This window comes from Cygnus olor, chromosome 1 (assembly GCF_009769625.2).
Source record: "Cygnus olor isolate bCygOlo1 chromosome 1, bCygOlo1.pri.v2, whole genome shotgun sequence".
In the NCBI taxonomy this organism is placed as follows: Eukaryota; Metazoa; Chordata; class Aves; order Anseriformes; family Anatidae; genus Cygnus; species Cygnus olor.
The window spans coordinates 152,408,421-152,425,860 of record NC_049169.1 but is presented as its reverse complement, the minus strand read 5'-3'; the positions used below and the strand labels follow the sequence as shown (position 1 = coordinate 152,425,860).

Genomic DNA, 17,440 nt, shown 5'->3' with positions numbered 1-17,440 from the left:
CAGTGACTTTGGTCACATTAAACAACCGTGTATTTTTCTTACTGAGCTTGGGAACTCAATGCCACAGGCAGGTGCAGATACCAGAAGCTTACTGGCTTCACAGTGTTAGCGTGTGGTTATCCGAGGGCTCTTTCTTCCATTAACCCATCCAGGCCCAGGTCAGCAGCTGCAGCCCCCCCAGGCGCGGCGGTGCCCCCCCAGTCGCCCAGAGCTCTTGCTGGGGCCTCTGCTGCTGCCGGGGCTGGAGCCAGGCCATGGGGCTGTGCCTGTGGCAACCTCAGCAGTCCTGCTTTGCCTCTACCACTGCCTCAGAGAGGAGGGGGCTTGCCGGTAGTTTCTTGCCTAGGATGCACAAGGTCCTGCTAATTCCCAGAAACCGAACAAAAAAAAAAAAAAAACCTCTGGCCAGAGACAGGCCCTTTACAGGAAGATGAAAGAAAGAAAACAATCCAGTCTGTGACAGGGCTAGTGACTCATTTTTTAACCAGAAACGTTCATTCTGGTTGAAAAATGATTGACAGTGGACTGTCAGTGCACTGTTGAGTGCATTGGCCGTGTCATTGAAAAGCTGCTGACTATCATATGGCCAAGGGGGGGGATAATTTAGCACAGAGATCTGCTTTGTTAATCAGTTTACATATCTTTCCAATGACTAAGGTGATTGTTTGGGCAGTAGCTGATCAAGCACAGCATTGCTTTTGCAGTTGGAGAAACTGAGGCAGAGCCCCTGCAGCCTTTCCTAGGAACATCCGTAATGCCAGCTTGGGACACAATTCAGACACCAGGTTGCCCTAAACTAAGGAAGGGGAAAAAAAAAAAAAAAACCAACATGAATATTCTACTTGAAAGGTATTTAATTTGCCTACTGCAGAAACAACACAAGCTGTTCTGTTTTTCTACTTGAACTGCAGCAGTGCCTATTCCTAATGAAGTTTTTAGGCTGATTGCTTACCCTGGATCCCTGCGCTGACCTCCTCTGGCCATCCCAGAGCTACTGGCAATGAAGCAAAGTACAAGCTTGTTTGTATCGGTCTCCTCAGTACATTTCATTGTACCTTGGCTCACTGCACAGCACACAGCCTTGTCCCTTCAGCAGCTTTGTATTTTGTACAATATCAATGCCCCAAACGCCATGGTTGAAGGAAAGACAAGGCCCAGGAGAGCAACAACACAAAGCCACAGTTTCCCCAGACTGTACAGAAACCAGCACAAGTGGTTGCGTCATGGGGACAACAGTCTTCTTTTTGTCTTCTTTTTTTTTTTACTTTATATGTTGCAATAATCACATACAGGTCCTTTGGGGATTTTTTTTTTATATTATAACATGAGCACATGAGTAATAATTCCCCCCCCCCCCCCCCCCGCAGTAAGAAATTCAGACTGCATATGACTGCAAGTTCTGCATTAAAGTGCTTGGCTAAAAGTCACCTGGACACTAAGTGCTCACCCCAGCTGCAGGTGGAGTAGTGCGGTGGGCAGCTGAAATCAGGTTTGCTTTCTCTGGCCCGCAACTCCCAGATCACCCAGTCCCTTAGTGAACTGAAATAGTACCTAAAGTGCTTAGGATGTTAAATTAAAAATACGACTTGAAATGTAATTCTCTTTAATATTTAATATTTCTTTAATATCTCTTCTCATAAAACTAAACACGTTTTAAAAATAATCATCTCCAGTTCAGAAAAACATGGCATCACAGAGTATGAATAGTCATCGTTAAATTCTCTCCCCTCTATTTCTACATCAATTTCAGATTTTCCTTGAAGTGCAGGCTATCTGTATGGTCATTTCTCCCCCAAGACACAGTTGTTTGCCCAGTTTGTTTACATTCAGTAGCCTACCAAACACAAAGCAATATTAAATGTGAGGTGTGTTTTACTTGGTTTGCAGATACAATTTTTAAAAATCAGTTTTAGCTATTAGTGCAATAGCGTCATTATTCCGCCCGCCTTGGAGAACACACGTGATAAATTTATCAGTTCTGGTAAGAAAAAAAATTAGTGTGTTCATCTGCCTTTTCACTCACCTCAGCCCTGCACTTGAGGCAAGGCTGGGGGTGGTGGAGGATAAAACCCAAACCCCCAAAGGGGTGCGCACAGACAGATACGCTTGTTTCAGGCGTCATGCGAAACCAGTTAGGCTGGGTTAGTGGGGGCAGCAGGCTGTGCCTAGCCGGGGCTGCGTGCCAGCCTCCAGGCCTACAACACGCTAGAGCCAACGTGCCCAGGTTTGGGAGGTTACGAGAGATCTCGGGTTTTAATACAAGGGCATTACGGGTTTCCTGGAAGGGCTACCACGCTACTGCGTCTTCGGCAGGGCTACGCTGGCTTAATCCCTGCTCTCACGTAGCACGTAGGAGAGGCCGTGAGTCCCGGAGGAATCGTAATTGTCATGGTAGGGCAGCTGGACCCACTCGGGCTGGTAGGTGGTCGTGCTGTACACAAAGCACTCCATCACGCTGCTCCCGGTCGCGCTGCTTTTCCCTTCCCACTCCACCACCTCGATTCTCATCGTCGTGCGCTGGTACATGTCTGGGCAGCCTTCGAATTCGTCGAGGAACTGCAGCATCTGGTCGTCCACAGTGTAAATCTCCCCGGCCACGTGGTGCCCCGTGCCCGGGATGTTCAGCATGAAAGGGATGTTGTATTTCCCTGCGATCACCAGAGGGTACTTCTCCACGGTGCGGCCCCTTCCTTGGTATTTTGCTATCCCCTTGGCAGTGTTTATCATGTGCTTGTAGTTGGGCTGGCCCTTCTTAAGCGTGCCATACACAAAGACACGAGCCATCGTACCTGCAAAAGCAGCAGAAAGACAAAGGTGGACGTTAGACACATGGCTAGCTGAAAGTGCAGCACGGACCGAAGGAATGCATGCACCCCGAAATGGATTGTACATGCGAGGCTGTTTGGGCACATGCAAAATTGATCTCATACACCTCATTTAAAAAATCGTGCTAAATTCAAATTGGTCCTTAAACTTTTCAGTCAAAAAAACGTAGAGAGACCAACAGCGGGGGAAGGCCCTCTTGCAGCTCTTTGCTGTAATCAAATGGCATCCCATTGTTTCTCTAAGGATGTCACAACAGCAACCAACGCAGCGCTGAGACAGAGTAAAAGCTTCAAGCCTTTCTTGATTTTTTTTTTTTCCTCCCTCTCTCATGATTATACTGGAGCCATGCTGCATGCAGTAAGGATGGTGCCATGCTCAGTAACATACCTAAAGGAACCCAGGGAGCCATCCCAGCGATGGGAACAAGCTCCAATTAGCACACCCTAAAACAAAACAAAACAAAAAACAAAAAAGGTTCAAGCACCTTACTATATTGCTCTACTGCATTTATGGTTTAAGTAGCCCTGGTCAATCCCAGCTGTTAAAACTTGCAGGAGTGAAGCCACCGGGTGATTTTCCCCCCCCTCCTTGTCAGGGTGGTTGGCTTTAAAGCCTGCACTGAGGGACCTTTCCCGTCCCCAGGTCTGTGCAGTCCAGCACAGCTCACTGTGGCAGTACTCGGGATTTGAGAAGCACCATTTCATTCAGCGACGGACAAGCCTGGCTGCAGTTCGGAAGCTCGAGTGTCTTGTTTCATCGTTAAAAAAAGTGCAGTGGCATTAATCAATCAAAAGCAAATAAAAATAAAAAATAAGGGATAAACAGCCAGAAGGACGATGCTTGTAGCCGCAGGAAGCTAATGCTGTGCAAACCGAGGCATTGCCTGGCCCGACAAAGCAGCTGCTGGCCATGGAGGGGAAGGAAAAGCCTTGAACACCAGGCCTGAGAAACCAAGCGCTGTGCTGCCCAACGAGGTGGCCTGGCAGGGGAGCGGGTTGGGGTGAGCCTGCTGTGGAGGCCTTTCAGGGACACACTGAGGGCTCCCCTAGCCCTGGCGCTGTGGTCCCGCCGCTGGCTGAGGCGGACAAGGCCATGGGACACCAGCATCGCCCAGGGGGAGCTGTGGCGGCTGCCGGGGTCACCCCCAGAGCCAGGCTGGGCTGCCAAGCTGCTGTCACAAGCACAAGGACACCCTTGTCTCACCCATCCAGGCGAAGGGGGGAACACCAATTTCTCCTCGGTGCTTTGAATGACTCCTCGCTGACAAACCTCACTGGCTGACTTGACGAGGCCGGGCCAGGGGATGGTGTCAGCACAAGCGCCCTCACCCATCTTGTGGGTGAAGGGGATATATACAGAGGTGGGATCCCATATTTCAGTGATAGCAAAACTGTAAACGATGGCTGCTGGCAGAAAGGCCAGGTCAGAGCCATCCCCAAGTCCTTTTCAGGTACCCCAATGTGCCCCAAGCCACCTCTGCCTGTGGCCGCTGTTTTGCACGTATGCCAGCCATCTCTCGAAAACATACCCTGAACAATTTTGTTCAACATTTATCTAGCAGCATAAAACATTCAAAGCTGGTTTAAACGGGTAGAAGACTGGCCTTCCCAAACGCCAGGAAAAAAAAAAAAAATCATACCTTCATAGTTCCTCATCTGTTTTTCACCCTGCCCTGTTCATCCTCCCTTGTTTCTGTATGGCAAATGAAGTTTTTCCCGAATTCGCCCTCAATCAGTACCTGCTTAGAGCCTGTCTCAGCTTCACCCCCAAGGGCAGCCAGCCACTGCCCACCAGAGGAGCACATGCGGCTCCATTTGTTATTAAACATCAAAGTTTGAAAAAAAAACAAAACAAAACAAAAAACAAGAAGAAGAAAATTAATGTGTTTTCAGCTATTTAGTCTTACTTTAATAAACTGCTAGATAGCTATGCTATCAAAAATGGTATGTTACTGGCCAGGAGCAATGTCATTTAAAATAACCAAGCCTCTTAACCAGTAGCAAAGCAATTTCTCCCTTGGTGAATAAACAGTTTTTCTCTGCAACAGAATACAGTTTTTCAGTAAAAAAAAAAAAAAAAAAGTGGTGTGTGCCTTTATTTACTGGCAAACAGCTTTCACTTCAGGAAAAAACTACACCATTTCTCCCCCCCCCCCCCCCCCCCCCGTATTTTATCAGATATACTTCAGGGTAATTCATCCTTCATGACATAAATGAGTTTTTTTGGATGCAGCTCATTCCCTCACAATAAAAAGAACATTAATATTCAGTTGGTCTGACTCTCTTCTATAAGAAAAATCATTACCTTTCAGATTGTGTTTTGAATAACAAACACAGATCTTTCAGGAAGAAACTTGTCCCAGTGGGGATTGAGAAAGGATCAGAGTTAAGCACTGAAACATGCAATTAATTCCCATTAGGGGATTAGGGCACTCGTGTTCACTTTGAATCAGAAAAATGAATTCTGAATTAAATTGTTCACAACCAAGAGGTTACTTGTCAGAGTTAATAACTTAAAAAATAAAAAGCTAAACGCAAAACGCACATAAAAAGCTCAATGCTGAGTGGGGCATCTGTAGGGAAAAGATATGCTTCATTTCCATTAAACTAAGGATCTCTCCCTACTGTATATCTGAAGATAAGCTTCCAAAAAGTTTTCAGGGAAAAGTGTGACAACTCCTGAAACTGGTGAAAATGAAGTGCATGTTTCTGACTGCACAGCGTCCAGCTGTTTGGAAATGTTTCCTTAACAGGGATTTACAGGAATGCACCTGGCATGCAAGTGCTGGTCCCACGAAACTCAACAGTGGCAACAACAAAACTCACTAGCCCAGGTTTGGGTAAGTGTTCCTGTTCCAACATTTAAGTAAATGAATTCACCAGGCAGGATAAACGGAGACTGAGTAGGAACTGCAAGTCTCAGTCCGAGTCTGCGCAGAGTTGGTGCTTTCCGAGCCTCAAATTTGCAGCACTTCCACCGTTGTGGCTTCAGGAGAAGGCTGGCGGCTGAACTTCCCTCGCCCCTTCATGGTCACGGATATTCTTCCTATCATCTGTTTGGGATAAGCTGATCACACTGACTTTTCATTTAGTTAAGAAACAAAACACAAAACTGAGCCCGAGCTAGGAAGTGAGTGAAATGAAGAGTTGGTAGAAACGTTTTCTGAACGTAGCTCCCGATAAATAAAATTTATATAATTTTCTGTATAATAAATTTAATCTCCTGCACGCTGTGTATTGAGTTCTGGGCAGGCTGCTCCAGGCATCGGCATAATTCCTAGCACTCCTATCTGTGCTTTCAAACCCAAACCATTTTTGGCCACCTTGTGGCAAGGAGAGTAAAGAGCAGAAAATTATTTTAGGGTCATTTCACAGACTTCCACTGAGCAGCTGAAAAGAGCTCCAGACAGCATCGCTTTGCTGGATAACCTACAGTGCCAACGAAAAGTTGCCTTTTCTCGCTTAATCCGGTTTGACACTTCATCCCTCTACTAAGCTACCTCAGAGAAAAAAAAAAGAAAGAAATAAAAATCAGACTTTACGCTGAGTATTAGCTGCCAGGGCAAAACAAACCCATTCAAAAAGTACTTTCATGCAATATTCATGCTGGAATCATTAAAATTTAATGACGTGGGGGAACGCGAATGAGATCTGTGTCGCCTCTTCCAGCTACGAAAGGCGACCGGCCGACCCGCTCGTGGGCTCTGTTGCTGCTCCCTTCGCTGGGCGAGATGCAAAGATCAGAAAATAAAGTAACAGCTTTAGGATGGCAAAGACAGAAGGTGCTGCTGGGTTAAAATAAAAGAAGGGGTGGCACGACCTCATCGCAGTAGCCGCAGTGGGGGGGCTCCTGGTCAGGGCTTTGTTCCTCCCTCTCGCTGCCCAGCCACTCGACCCTGTTTGTGTCCGACCGTAAACGTCCCTTCTGCCACGACTCGGGTGATTATTGGGTCCTACCAGCTTCTTCCAAAAATAAAGTGAGAAGCACCACGTGCGTTACGCTGGCTCCTGGGCCCTTTGTGATTGCGGTAACGGTGGGTTTGGGTTTTATTTTGCTGAGGCTTTTCCTTGCAGCTCAGAAAGTATCCATTTCTCTCCCTCCATACAGTAACATTATTTTCCCTTGAGAAAAATTCTTAGCGCTGGCTCAGTGACCAGATATAGTTACACATTAATTCTTCAGAAGTTTCTTAAAACTGTAGGAAACAGGTGAAAAAACAAAATGCCTTGAACTTTAAACTTGAGCCCAGTCTGTTTGAATGAAGCGAGTTTTAAGGTCACTCTTCACTCAATGCTAACTTTCAAGCAGGACTAACATGCCAGAGAGGACTCATGGGACTGCATCCTGTTGGTCCTTTGATGCTTTCATTTTGTTACTTGCTATTTTCTTTATAGCACAGACAAGGGCTTCCTGCCCGGGCCGACCCCTTTCCAACCTTGCTGAATACCTCGGAAAAGTTTACGGCAAGACACCTTTCTTACATTAACCACAGAGGCAGCAGCGAAACGATGGCTCCTTTGAAATCCAGAGGTTACGGTCTCCTCGCAGCAGTCGTTCGCTCAGAAACTATGAGGTGCTGGTTTGTGAAAACAAACAACGGTATTATGGTAACCAACGCCACGTTGGACACTACCGGGCACCACCTGAGATGGCACTTAACCTACTTCACTGAGACTTTTCCTTTCACCCTCGGACAGCTTATATCCGCAAACCAACGAATGCGCCTGCACTTAAGCTTGAGTACCCTGATGATGTTTGTCACCGGGAGCCAGCGCGCAGAAGCCCTCCCTCCTGACAAGCATCAATCACACCGCTGCTCCAGTTCCTCGCACTGACTCGGCACCAGGACAAACGTTTGCTTTTTATCTGTTTGGAACCGTTTCCAGTCACTTTCAGCTCTATTGCATTGAGAAACCTCATAAATATATACCAGGTTTTCATTCATTTTTTTTTGATTTATAGTAGTATATATATACCATTACTGGAAGAGCTTCATTCCCAAAGTAAATGGTTAGGAGCTGCTAAAGAGGGCTCCAAACGGCAATCAGCTGAAGCCACCATGCACAAAACGATGCTGGGACATGCTGCAGAAACACCCCAGATGCATTTTTAGACCAATTAACATGCTAAATGTTAAAGTGCAGAGACGGGAGGGGACTGGAAGCACATAAGGAGGATGAGAAAAGGAGGATGAAAACAATGTAAAGTCAATGGATGGGGACAAACTGTGCTGGTAAAAAAAAAAAAGTTGCACACCCATGATATTAGATCAGTATTATTGACTGTTTTGTCATAGAATTATTATTGTATTATTATAATTATATAAGCCTCTAACAGATTATCACATCAAGTTTTTGACACCACAACTCATACACTTGTGGACTACAGAAGTAGTTAAACTGCGCTCAGGGCGGAGCACAGAGAAAAGGAGCCCACAGCTGTTATTTTGGGGCACAGCCAAACAAGTGGAAGTTGCTAAGCTTGAACAGGAGCTAACGGTGCTCCTGCACATCACCTACAAATAGAGGTAGAGGTTTTACAGAAGGGACCATTAGTTTTCCACGTACACAAACAAACAGCCAGCCATAATTAACTTGGACATAAACAGCTTTCTAGTCATACAAACAGACGGGACATAAGAATGACCACGAGAAGTCACAACAAAAATGAGGCAGGTATCCCACATGTGATACTGGTCAACAGCAGATACCCCAGCAAGAGCGTAAGACCGGGACACAAAGACGGTGCTTTGTTTCCAGACTTTTGGTGCAGAGGCTTTCCAAGCCAGAGGCAATGACCGTTATGGTACATACAAGACTTCTCCTCCTGCAAACTTGCATAGCTGCTTTTGTGAATGTCCTGAAATCACAGCATTTCCATCGTATTTTTCTCCCCCTGTTCTGTTGAGGAGGAGTGAGAGAGCAGCGTGGTGGTGCTTAGCTGCCCATTGGTGTCAAACCACCCCACTAACACAGAGGCTTAAACTGTTACATCTATACAAAAGGAGACAGAGGAAAGAAAAAGAACATTTACTTTAAATGCCAGATCACCATTACAGAAAAAAAAAATACGTAGACAACAACTTCTGATAGCACAGCCCCGTTATGCTAGCTCTGCTCCCGGTAGAGTTTCAAACACCACTGTGAATTTGAAGTGGTTTCTGTAATTGACATGCAGGGCATACCACGTTGATTCAAACCGCCGACATCCTGAGGCTCAGAATACAGTCTGAAGCTGGGACGGGTTTTCCCAGCGAGGTCAGCACACTGATTTACATGCCAATGCCCAGAATGTTCAGTTAGTTGTTTTGGATCGGGAAGAGCATCTTAGCCTGCGAAACACAGCAAACACTCTGAGTACCTAAGCATGGGAACATATTTTTCTGTGCTGAAAAGATGGAGAGAGAGAAAAATGGAAGGGAGAAAAGATCAGGTCTGTGCTAGATCGCAAGGTGCCTTTCCACAAAGCGGTGCTGGAACGGGACGGGGAAACCACTGCACAATAATGCTTTGTAAGGACCGGAGAGGTGCCCAGCTGGTCACGGCACAGACAAATCTGCTCTTTGGAGGTTTCCTTCCCCTGGTCCCTCAGGGATGTGGCTCGGCCTGGAAAGGAGGCTTTCAAGCAGCGTTCAGCGGCCGTGGCCTCCCCCAGCAGGAGCCGGCTGCTCTGGAGGCCCTTGCACGCCTTCTCGTTGGCCCTGTGGGAGGGATGCTGAGAGATGCTGAGGGCTGCCCAGGTGGCACGCGGTGACTTCTGCAAGCGTCCAGGTGGTGCCACCTCAGGCCTCGCAATGAGGCTGGTGGGGCAAGATGGCAGCAGGAGGTCCGGGTCTAGCAGCTAGAGGCCGCTGGGGAAAGGAGTTCTGCACCAGCAGAACCCAGGAGTTGGGGCACGTAGTACTGAGCTTGTTGGTTTTTTATCCTGGAAACCACCTCCCTGTACCAGTGTAGGCCCGTTACTGAAACACAAACCAACTAACCCGGCAGAAATGAAACATGAGGAAACCCCGACAGGCTGTTTTTTCAGGCTATGATTCCTTGGGAAATGATGGGCGACATTTAAGGGCCAAGGAAAGGTAATTCATACACTTTTATAGCATTTATGTATATACATAAAATTTCTATAGAGAACCGTGCTTTTCTTGGAAAATGTCAGTTGCCCACAAAAAAGGAGAGAGAAAGATTAAAACCAGCTGTACAGGAGGAACCACCAGAGTTAAATGCAGACACTGTTTTAAAAACTCAGCCAGGAAGGGTACAGACAGCATGGGGCGATGGCCAAGCATGTTCATTCTGAAGCAAGGTCGTACAGAAGGGTTGTGGATAACATGGTATATGCACACTCACAAGAAAATATAAATGAAAACCTATCAACGTGAGTGTACGTCTGCCACTAACTCACAGCAGAAGGAGAGGCCCTTCTTGACATTTGGAGGACCGCAGATGAGGTTACTAAGCACGAACAAATGGAAAGCTGGAGTATTCAGATATTAATAAAGTGGAATTGTAAAATTACTGGCTTGCTAATATAGCTCTGAAGCAAGTCAGACCACTGATCTGGAGACAGTCACTGTACAGACATTGGAAAATGAGGAAAAAAACCAAAAATATTCAACAGATCCTCCTCCTGTGATATACAGAAATATTTTCCCTTCCTTTATTTAATTTATTCAGGTCAAGCTTTTTAAGGCTAAGAAATAGGTTATGAATGTTGTTTTGTTTTTTAAGAGAGAAGGGAGGCTTCATTCCTTTCAGTCTATGAATCAAATTTGTGGAAAAGCATAATATTTAGCACATGAGATACTGGAAAGGAAACAAGTCAGATTAATTCAGTAACTGCTATTATTTTACTTGCCTAATTAATTAAATATGCAAGCCTTTCTTTGATAAGGTATGCATATCAGGTATTTTTATTTAATAAAAAGATCTTCTACAAGTCAAAAATAAAAAGCTAATCCATATCTTAGTAATAAATCTTTTCCACCATTTTCTAGTATACTAAAAGGCAAAACAAAACAAAATAGATCCCCACATGGAAACTACAGAGAACCATGTGCAGATGTATGTAATTACTTCAGTCCCACTGAGGTATATCACTTCTGTTTAGAAACTAGTACCAAATTTACAATAAAAAAAGATAAAAAGTCACAGATCATCATGAAAAGAAAACCAATGAGTTATTTCAACTTTCCTGATCTTGATTTTTGTTCTCAAAGAAGGACTTGCAAAATCTTGCAGTGAAATCTGAAACATACCTTGTCTCTTTCTTCATCAACTGGGAAAGCATCCTTATCTAAAAGTAAATACATTTATTGGTCTGCTATCTTCTACATGGAGGAAACAAAGACATATTCTGGGGGCATCCAAAAAGCCTGAAATGGCTCGTAGCAAGGCACTGGAGCCAACTGCTTTCAGCTCCAGAAGATGTAGCGACCAGAACTTCAAACATCCTCCTGCCTGGTAGAATCAAAGACGAGTAAGAAGACAAGAAATTACCAATTTGTTTGTGTCCTGTAAGGATGTGTTGAATGAAACCTTGACTTTCAGGTAAGGACTGATGTGGTCTCTTGATGCAAAAATATGTTCTGAAGTCAGATGCAAAAGTTAACACAGATCTGTATTTACTGGAGAATCAGCAAAACCAGCTATAGAAATTCTTAAATCTACTCCTGGAACCACAAGAGGCTCTCAAGAAATACTGATGGAAATAATTACCTGACATGGTGTTCCTACTGAGATATATCTTTGCAATTGCAAAAAGAAAAAACAATGTTATTTTAGAATAAATTCTACACCCCATAGTAAAGCTAACTGCAGGTCTTCTTGGCAATGTCCAGGATCCCTGGAAGGAAGCCTTAATCAAAGGCATCTTAAACCAGAGTTCTGGCTATAATAGAAGACAATATATAATATTCATCTGAATTATATAGACATGTATATGAGACAGAATTATTTACAAATAAAATATTTATATAGATGAAAGCAGTTTTATACGTGCTGTGCGGCCTTTTTTCAGTGACCTTTGAGAAGGAATTTCAGTTACTAACTTGATGAAGGAAGGAGGACAGAATCAAGTACTGGAAGTAAATGAGAAGGAGAATAATATTCAATGTGGTTTTGAAAGTAAAAAAAAGCCAGACTAATGTCATTAAAACAACCTGCTTCCTCCTTAGACAAGGCTAACACAATGGGCCTGGAGTACAACAAAATATTTAATTTAATATGCAATGAAAATAGCTCCAGAGCAAGACATAGGGAAGAACCGTATATGAATAAGGAGTTACTTAAGGGAAGATTACAGCAGCCTACATTAAAATAGAAGTAATCGGCACAGACAAACTACGGGTCATATTCCTTGGGAATCGATGCTATTTTGTTTGTTAGTGGCCCTGCCACAGCAAGCAGTTGTGTGCTTACCAGATCCGTCCATGCTGCATCATGAGGAGGAGTAGCTCATGCTATGGACATATTAGATGCCCTATGAAGTGCATAATTGAAGTAAGATGGCTTTTAATGATACAAAGTGCAGAAACACAAGCTTAAGAACCACTGACAAGAACTTCTGATATAAAGTGGGGACTCAGCACTTGGAAGCAACAAAGCAAGACACCGTGTACTTTGGTCAGTCGCACAATGACTAGAGAACAAAGCCAAACCGTAGACTGGGAGAAAATACTCGAGAAAAATCATGTACGTTTTGCAGTCCTCGGAAATTCACACGGTCATTTTCCAGCCATTCCCCTTCATCGAAGATTTCCCTGTTCTCACATGAATAAACACACTGATGTTGGACATAAATAGCTGCACCAGCTCAGGCTATCATCCCCATCAGCTACAACAGACACCTGTGCAAGCCACCAACATGACACTGTTGTAAAGAGGGCAGGACAACCAGAAGAAGTATTTCAAGGAAACACAGGAGGCACCACAAAGGTATTGGTAAAAACTCATTTAGAAAACTGCATGCAAGAGACCTCATCCACACCCAGAAACATCAGTGAAAGGCACAAATGCAAAGACTGGAAAGTTATTCGTTTCCTCAATCATTCTATTTTATTATTTTGTTATCAGGGTTAAAAATAAAAAGAGCTGAAATAGCTTTGGCTTGCAAATGCAGACTGTTATTCTTCATACATACATTCTTTGTACAGTTGTGCGAGTTATCTTACAGCAAGCATTTATTACTTCTTTTTCTGCAGTTGCAGACGTCTGCATTTAATGACTATTAGGTCCCACGCACCGAAAGTGTGTTTCATATTTTCCAGCACCAAGTAATTTTGAGAAGGATCATACTTGTACAAACCACATGTTTTTCATCTGCAGTGACAGCACAAAGTAGCTGAAAAAGCTTTTTTTTTTTTTTTTGGGGGGGGGGTAGGGATGTTTTTTTTTTAAAAAAAAGCATTCTAGGGACATAAGTCTTCAAAGTTACTTTAGGTGTGTATCAGAAAAAAAACTCATACCTTAATGCATTCAAATATGTAAGAGTGTCTGACTACATCTCTCCATCAGACCTAGATTTTGTGTTGGGGAAAGAGGCATGGAGGGCAGACAAGGAAATATTATGGTATAAAAGGCTGGAGCAAGCGCTGAATGCCTCAGGCAAGGTCTTACGATGTAGCCAGTTCTGGACCGGAGCAGATCCCAAGCGAAGGTGTTTTAAGCCTCAAGTATAAAGTAGCATATCCTCAGAGTAGCTTTAATTTCTCAAAACAGCCTCCTTGCATGCCTCAAGTATGGGACAAAATAATCAGTAATGAGCACAGCAAAACTGGCTACATTAGTAGTCAACAGAGCAGACCAAAGGGAATTGCATAGATTTCAGCCTGAAAAGGGTACCTGCCAAATTAGTACCCACTGCCTGTGCAGCAGAACGTGAGACAGAAGTGATAATGGAAACCCCGTTTTGTCCTTTTCCATGGTTTGCTCTGGAAATGAGACAATACTTGATAACTACTGCTTTATTCTCTGCTGTATTGGGATCTCACCTTTCCAAATAGGTCCCAGTAGCAGAGTACCCGCCAATTCACTTCCTCGTACTTTACTTTTTCCAATTTCAGTGTCAGTGAACAGGGTGAGCAGGATAGGAAACGCAAGTCCTACGACTTTATGCTTCTGAGTGAAGAGTTCATGTATGCTGTGGGATCAGACACTTTCCAGATTTGCTTCTGATGATGCCTTCACCGGTCTGTGAGGCAACCCATCTGACTAAGGCCCTTGGTTTCTGATCATCTCTCAGATTACAAGAGCCAACTTCAACTCAAGTGGTAGCAATAACGTGACAAAGTCTCACCTGAGACACATGCCAGGCTGTTCTCAGGTTAGCTCACATCAGAACAAAAGTCACTCAGCTGAACGCCATGTACAGTCATGCTGTGGACGGCAAGTAAGGAACTTCTAGGAAATGCCAATCCTGCAGAATGGGGCATAGCCGTGTGGTCACATAGGTGACAGCAATGATGATCCATAGAGTATGGATCATTATAGACAGAGGTTTGTTTGGCTGAATTTATTCATGCTGTAGTCTGTGTTATGCCAGGCCCTTATCCAGATATAATCTGCACATACATAAGACAATTTATGCACGTATGTAAGGAAGAGAACACCTACTTTTTTTTTTAATAAAGGAAAGTCATCCGTTGATTTTCCCCATCATTGCCACCTTCTTTTTGCCACCTTCATTGCCACCTAGGGTTTTGCCACAGTGGTTGTTAGGCAAAATAGACATTCACTATAAGAGATTTTTTTTTTTTTTTACAAGCTTAATACAAAAACTAACCTTTTCTAAAGTTTTGAATGAAACTCAATCAGTAAGAGAGTTTCAGCTGATTCACTGAATCTGGCAGCTGATTCACAGAAAACAGGCAGTTGCTTCTGTGATACTGTGAAGGTACCTTACACTACATTACACAGGAAAAAGTCTGTCATAAACATTAAATTTATAAACAGACAAGATACTTGTACCGTGTAAAATCAGACAGAAAAATGTGTCTCTACAGATGCATTTCATTTGAAGCCAAGAGGAGCTTGATCTTGAGCTTTAAAAACTTTTAAACTTGAGCTTTGATCATTTTCTTCATTCATAAAAGGAAAACAGAGCTGAACACATTTCTTAAAAGCTTCTCCCACAGTCTTAAAATTTGCCATTTACCCACCCCTCTCCAACAGAAGCTCATCTCCAGCAAAGCCATGTTCCTAACAACTTTTCTTAGAAAACCTGAGCTGTGAAGGCTATCGATGCTTGATCCATTAACTCGCTTGATCCGAGGAACAGGTTTTTATTTTTATTTTATGACTAAACAAATGAACCTCCACTAAATACCATGAAGAAGTCAGCACCACACTTGTAAAAATGGATGGCTTCCCCTGAAAGGTCTTGGCCCAGGAGGTCTAAGTAGCAGCCTACAGTCTGGGAACTTCAAGAAGTAATTCTGGATGAACACTCATTCACTTCCATATCTAATATATTTCACAACAGAATGCTGATTTTACCGATTAACCAACTATCATATATTTTGACTTAAGATATAGCTAGTTGAAAATTTTAAAGATACGCATTATCCCTACAATGTTGAAAATATACCCATTATTCTTAAGCAACTGCTTAGTCCAGCTTGACTGTAAAGAATTATGTTTCTGTTCTTCAACAAGTCAGTTCCCGTCTTCCCATTGCCATTGCCCTGCTGAATATCACATAGTGCAGCAATCTATGGGAGCTTAAAATCCTCAAACATAGTAACATGTTATTATTCTGAACAAATCTATCCCAGATTTGACAGCAGGTATCTAGAGACCTTTGGAAATCTCAATTAATTTTACTTCTGTGTTAAGCAAATAATCACTTAGTGATGCTAATTATGAAAAATAAATAATCTAATTAACTAGAGTTATACCAGATTTAACTGCAGATCAAGAAACAGTGCATTACCTAAGACACAGGAAGAGAAATCATACAAGAATTTCACGTTGTCTTTTTGATATGGCTTAAAAAGATGGGTAATGAACAAATTGCTTCTGATTTTCAGCACGTGAACGTTTCTTTTAAAACAGATCACTTGAAGCACTGCGAAATGACAAACCTTCCCTGCTTCGCTGTTTACTTCCAGATAACCATCAATTAACACAGGCACGCTTCTGAATACATAATGCATTACATTTTTTACTTTCAACACCTGGTGTCACCAGAATAACGCCGTATATTTCTAAAACGCTCTGCAGTTGTGTATGCTTTGATTTTCGGGCAGAAATACTTCAAATAAAAGTGGAACCATACAAATGAAGGGAAACGATGCACGTAGATGGTTTTAGTGGCTAAATGACACATTATCAGTTAACTGACCATAATAGGTCATATAAAAAATGAACTCAGGGTCTCTAAAAGCCTTTGTCCCTTAGTCAAGGTGAAGAAAGACCTGAAGCAAAGCAAAAATTCTTCTGTATTCCCATATTCTGAGCAAGCCAAATCCCACACCTATTTTACAAAAAGGCTTTAAGTGGTCATTTCTTCTAAATCAGAAGTTAGTTAATTGCAAGCAATTTTTGTACAGGCTAATCACTACTTTTCTATCCAGTCTAGGACAGCTGTATTGATCAGTTATCATGATGGTTTCACTAAGAATAGACAAAGATGGGAGTGTTATTGTTTGGAGCTCCCTGGTTCTCCAAGATACTAAATAAAAAAATCTCAGAGAAGATGTAATTAATCTTAGTCCCTCCTCCTTTCCACTTTATCAACAAGACAGAGCCAATAAAAAACATGACAAAGTCATGGAAAATGCCTAGACAGTCACAATTAGTAACCCCATACTTCGTTATTTCAATGTGAAAGTAGATGCATTTATTTGCTCTAAACATCAGATAATGGGCATAGAAAATGAAAGCTTTTTCAGCTTTTGATGCTTATTTCAAAACCCAAGCTGAATTACAGCAGGCATTTTGATCAGCTGGTATACGATTAAAGTTGTGCTATGTTTTTTTTTTTTTTTTAAATATGGCTTTTCCAATAAATTACTGAAGGAATCCTGAATTTTCAAAAAAGTCATAAGCTTGTTATACAAAGATCGAAATTACTGTATTACAACAAACGAATGGAATACTTCAGAGCCTTCAGAACATTCTGATTCTATTTCACAAGAAAATTATCAGAAAATTGAAATACTGCACAAGATGTGGTCAAGATATTTTAAATTCACTTTGAAAAACATATTAAAACTGGCACTTTCCTTCCATTAATTGAGTTTTCTACAACAAACTTTCCAGAACTTGCATTGTCTTTCCATATTTTTTCTCACCGAGTTTACAGAAACTTCTATGGGTGCGGGTATTTGGGTGTTAGTCCTGCCACTGTGGATTTAAAAGCTGGAACAGAAAGGTTAACACTGACAGAGGAATAATTTTCAGGTGAACACATATCTAGGATCTGCAGACAACGTTTGGAGGAGATCCTTATGCTCCAGTGAGGCATTTGCTACCTTTCAACTGATACGTCCTTGACAGCTGAGTCATCTAAGAAGAAAAGAAAGCAACACAACCTTGAATTCCGCAATCAAGCAATATAAGACTAAGTAAACCAGGATCAAAAGAGAACAACAGCAGTATCTCCAAATCAAAAT

At 42.8% G+C, this 17,440-nt stretch overlaps 1 protein-coding gene across 8 annotated transcripts in view; it reads right to left on the bottom strand.

The window, feature by feature from the left end:
- Nucleotides 1–1,606: 1,606 nt before the first annotated feature.
- GGACT (gamma-glutamylamine cyclotransferase) overlaps nt 1,607–17,440 on the bottom strand; it is a 29,228-nt gene continuing 13,394 nt past the window's right edge. For 3 of the 8 annotated variants that reach the window (XM_040537989.1, XM_040537997.1, XM_040538005.1), the window contains exons 2-3: nt 3,214–3,269; nt 1,607–2,789 (exon numbers count right to left, since the gene is read on the bottom strand). In XM_040537989.1, the coding sequence (XP_040393923.1) occupies nt 2,326–2,789; nt 3,214–3,235 (486 nt within the window). In that variant the 5' untranslated portion in view covers nt 3,236–3,269 and the 3' untranslated portion in view covers nt 1,607–2,325. Of the gene's footprint in view, nt 2,790–3,213; nt 3,270–7,307; nt 7,331–14,121; nt 14,242–17,440 lie in introns of those variants that run through there. The other 5 variants (XM_040538032.1, XM_040537983.1, XM_040538021.1 and 2 more) reach the window with 3 other exon arrangements.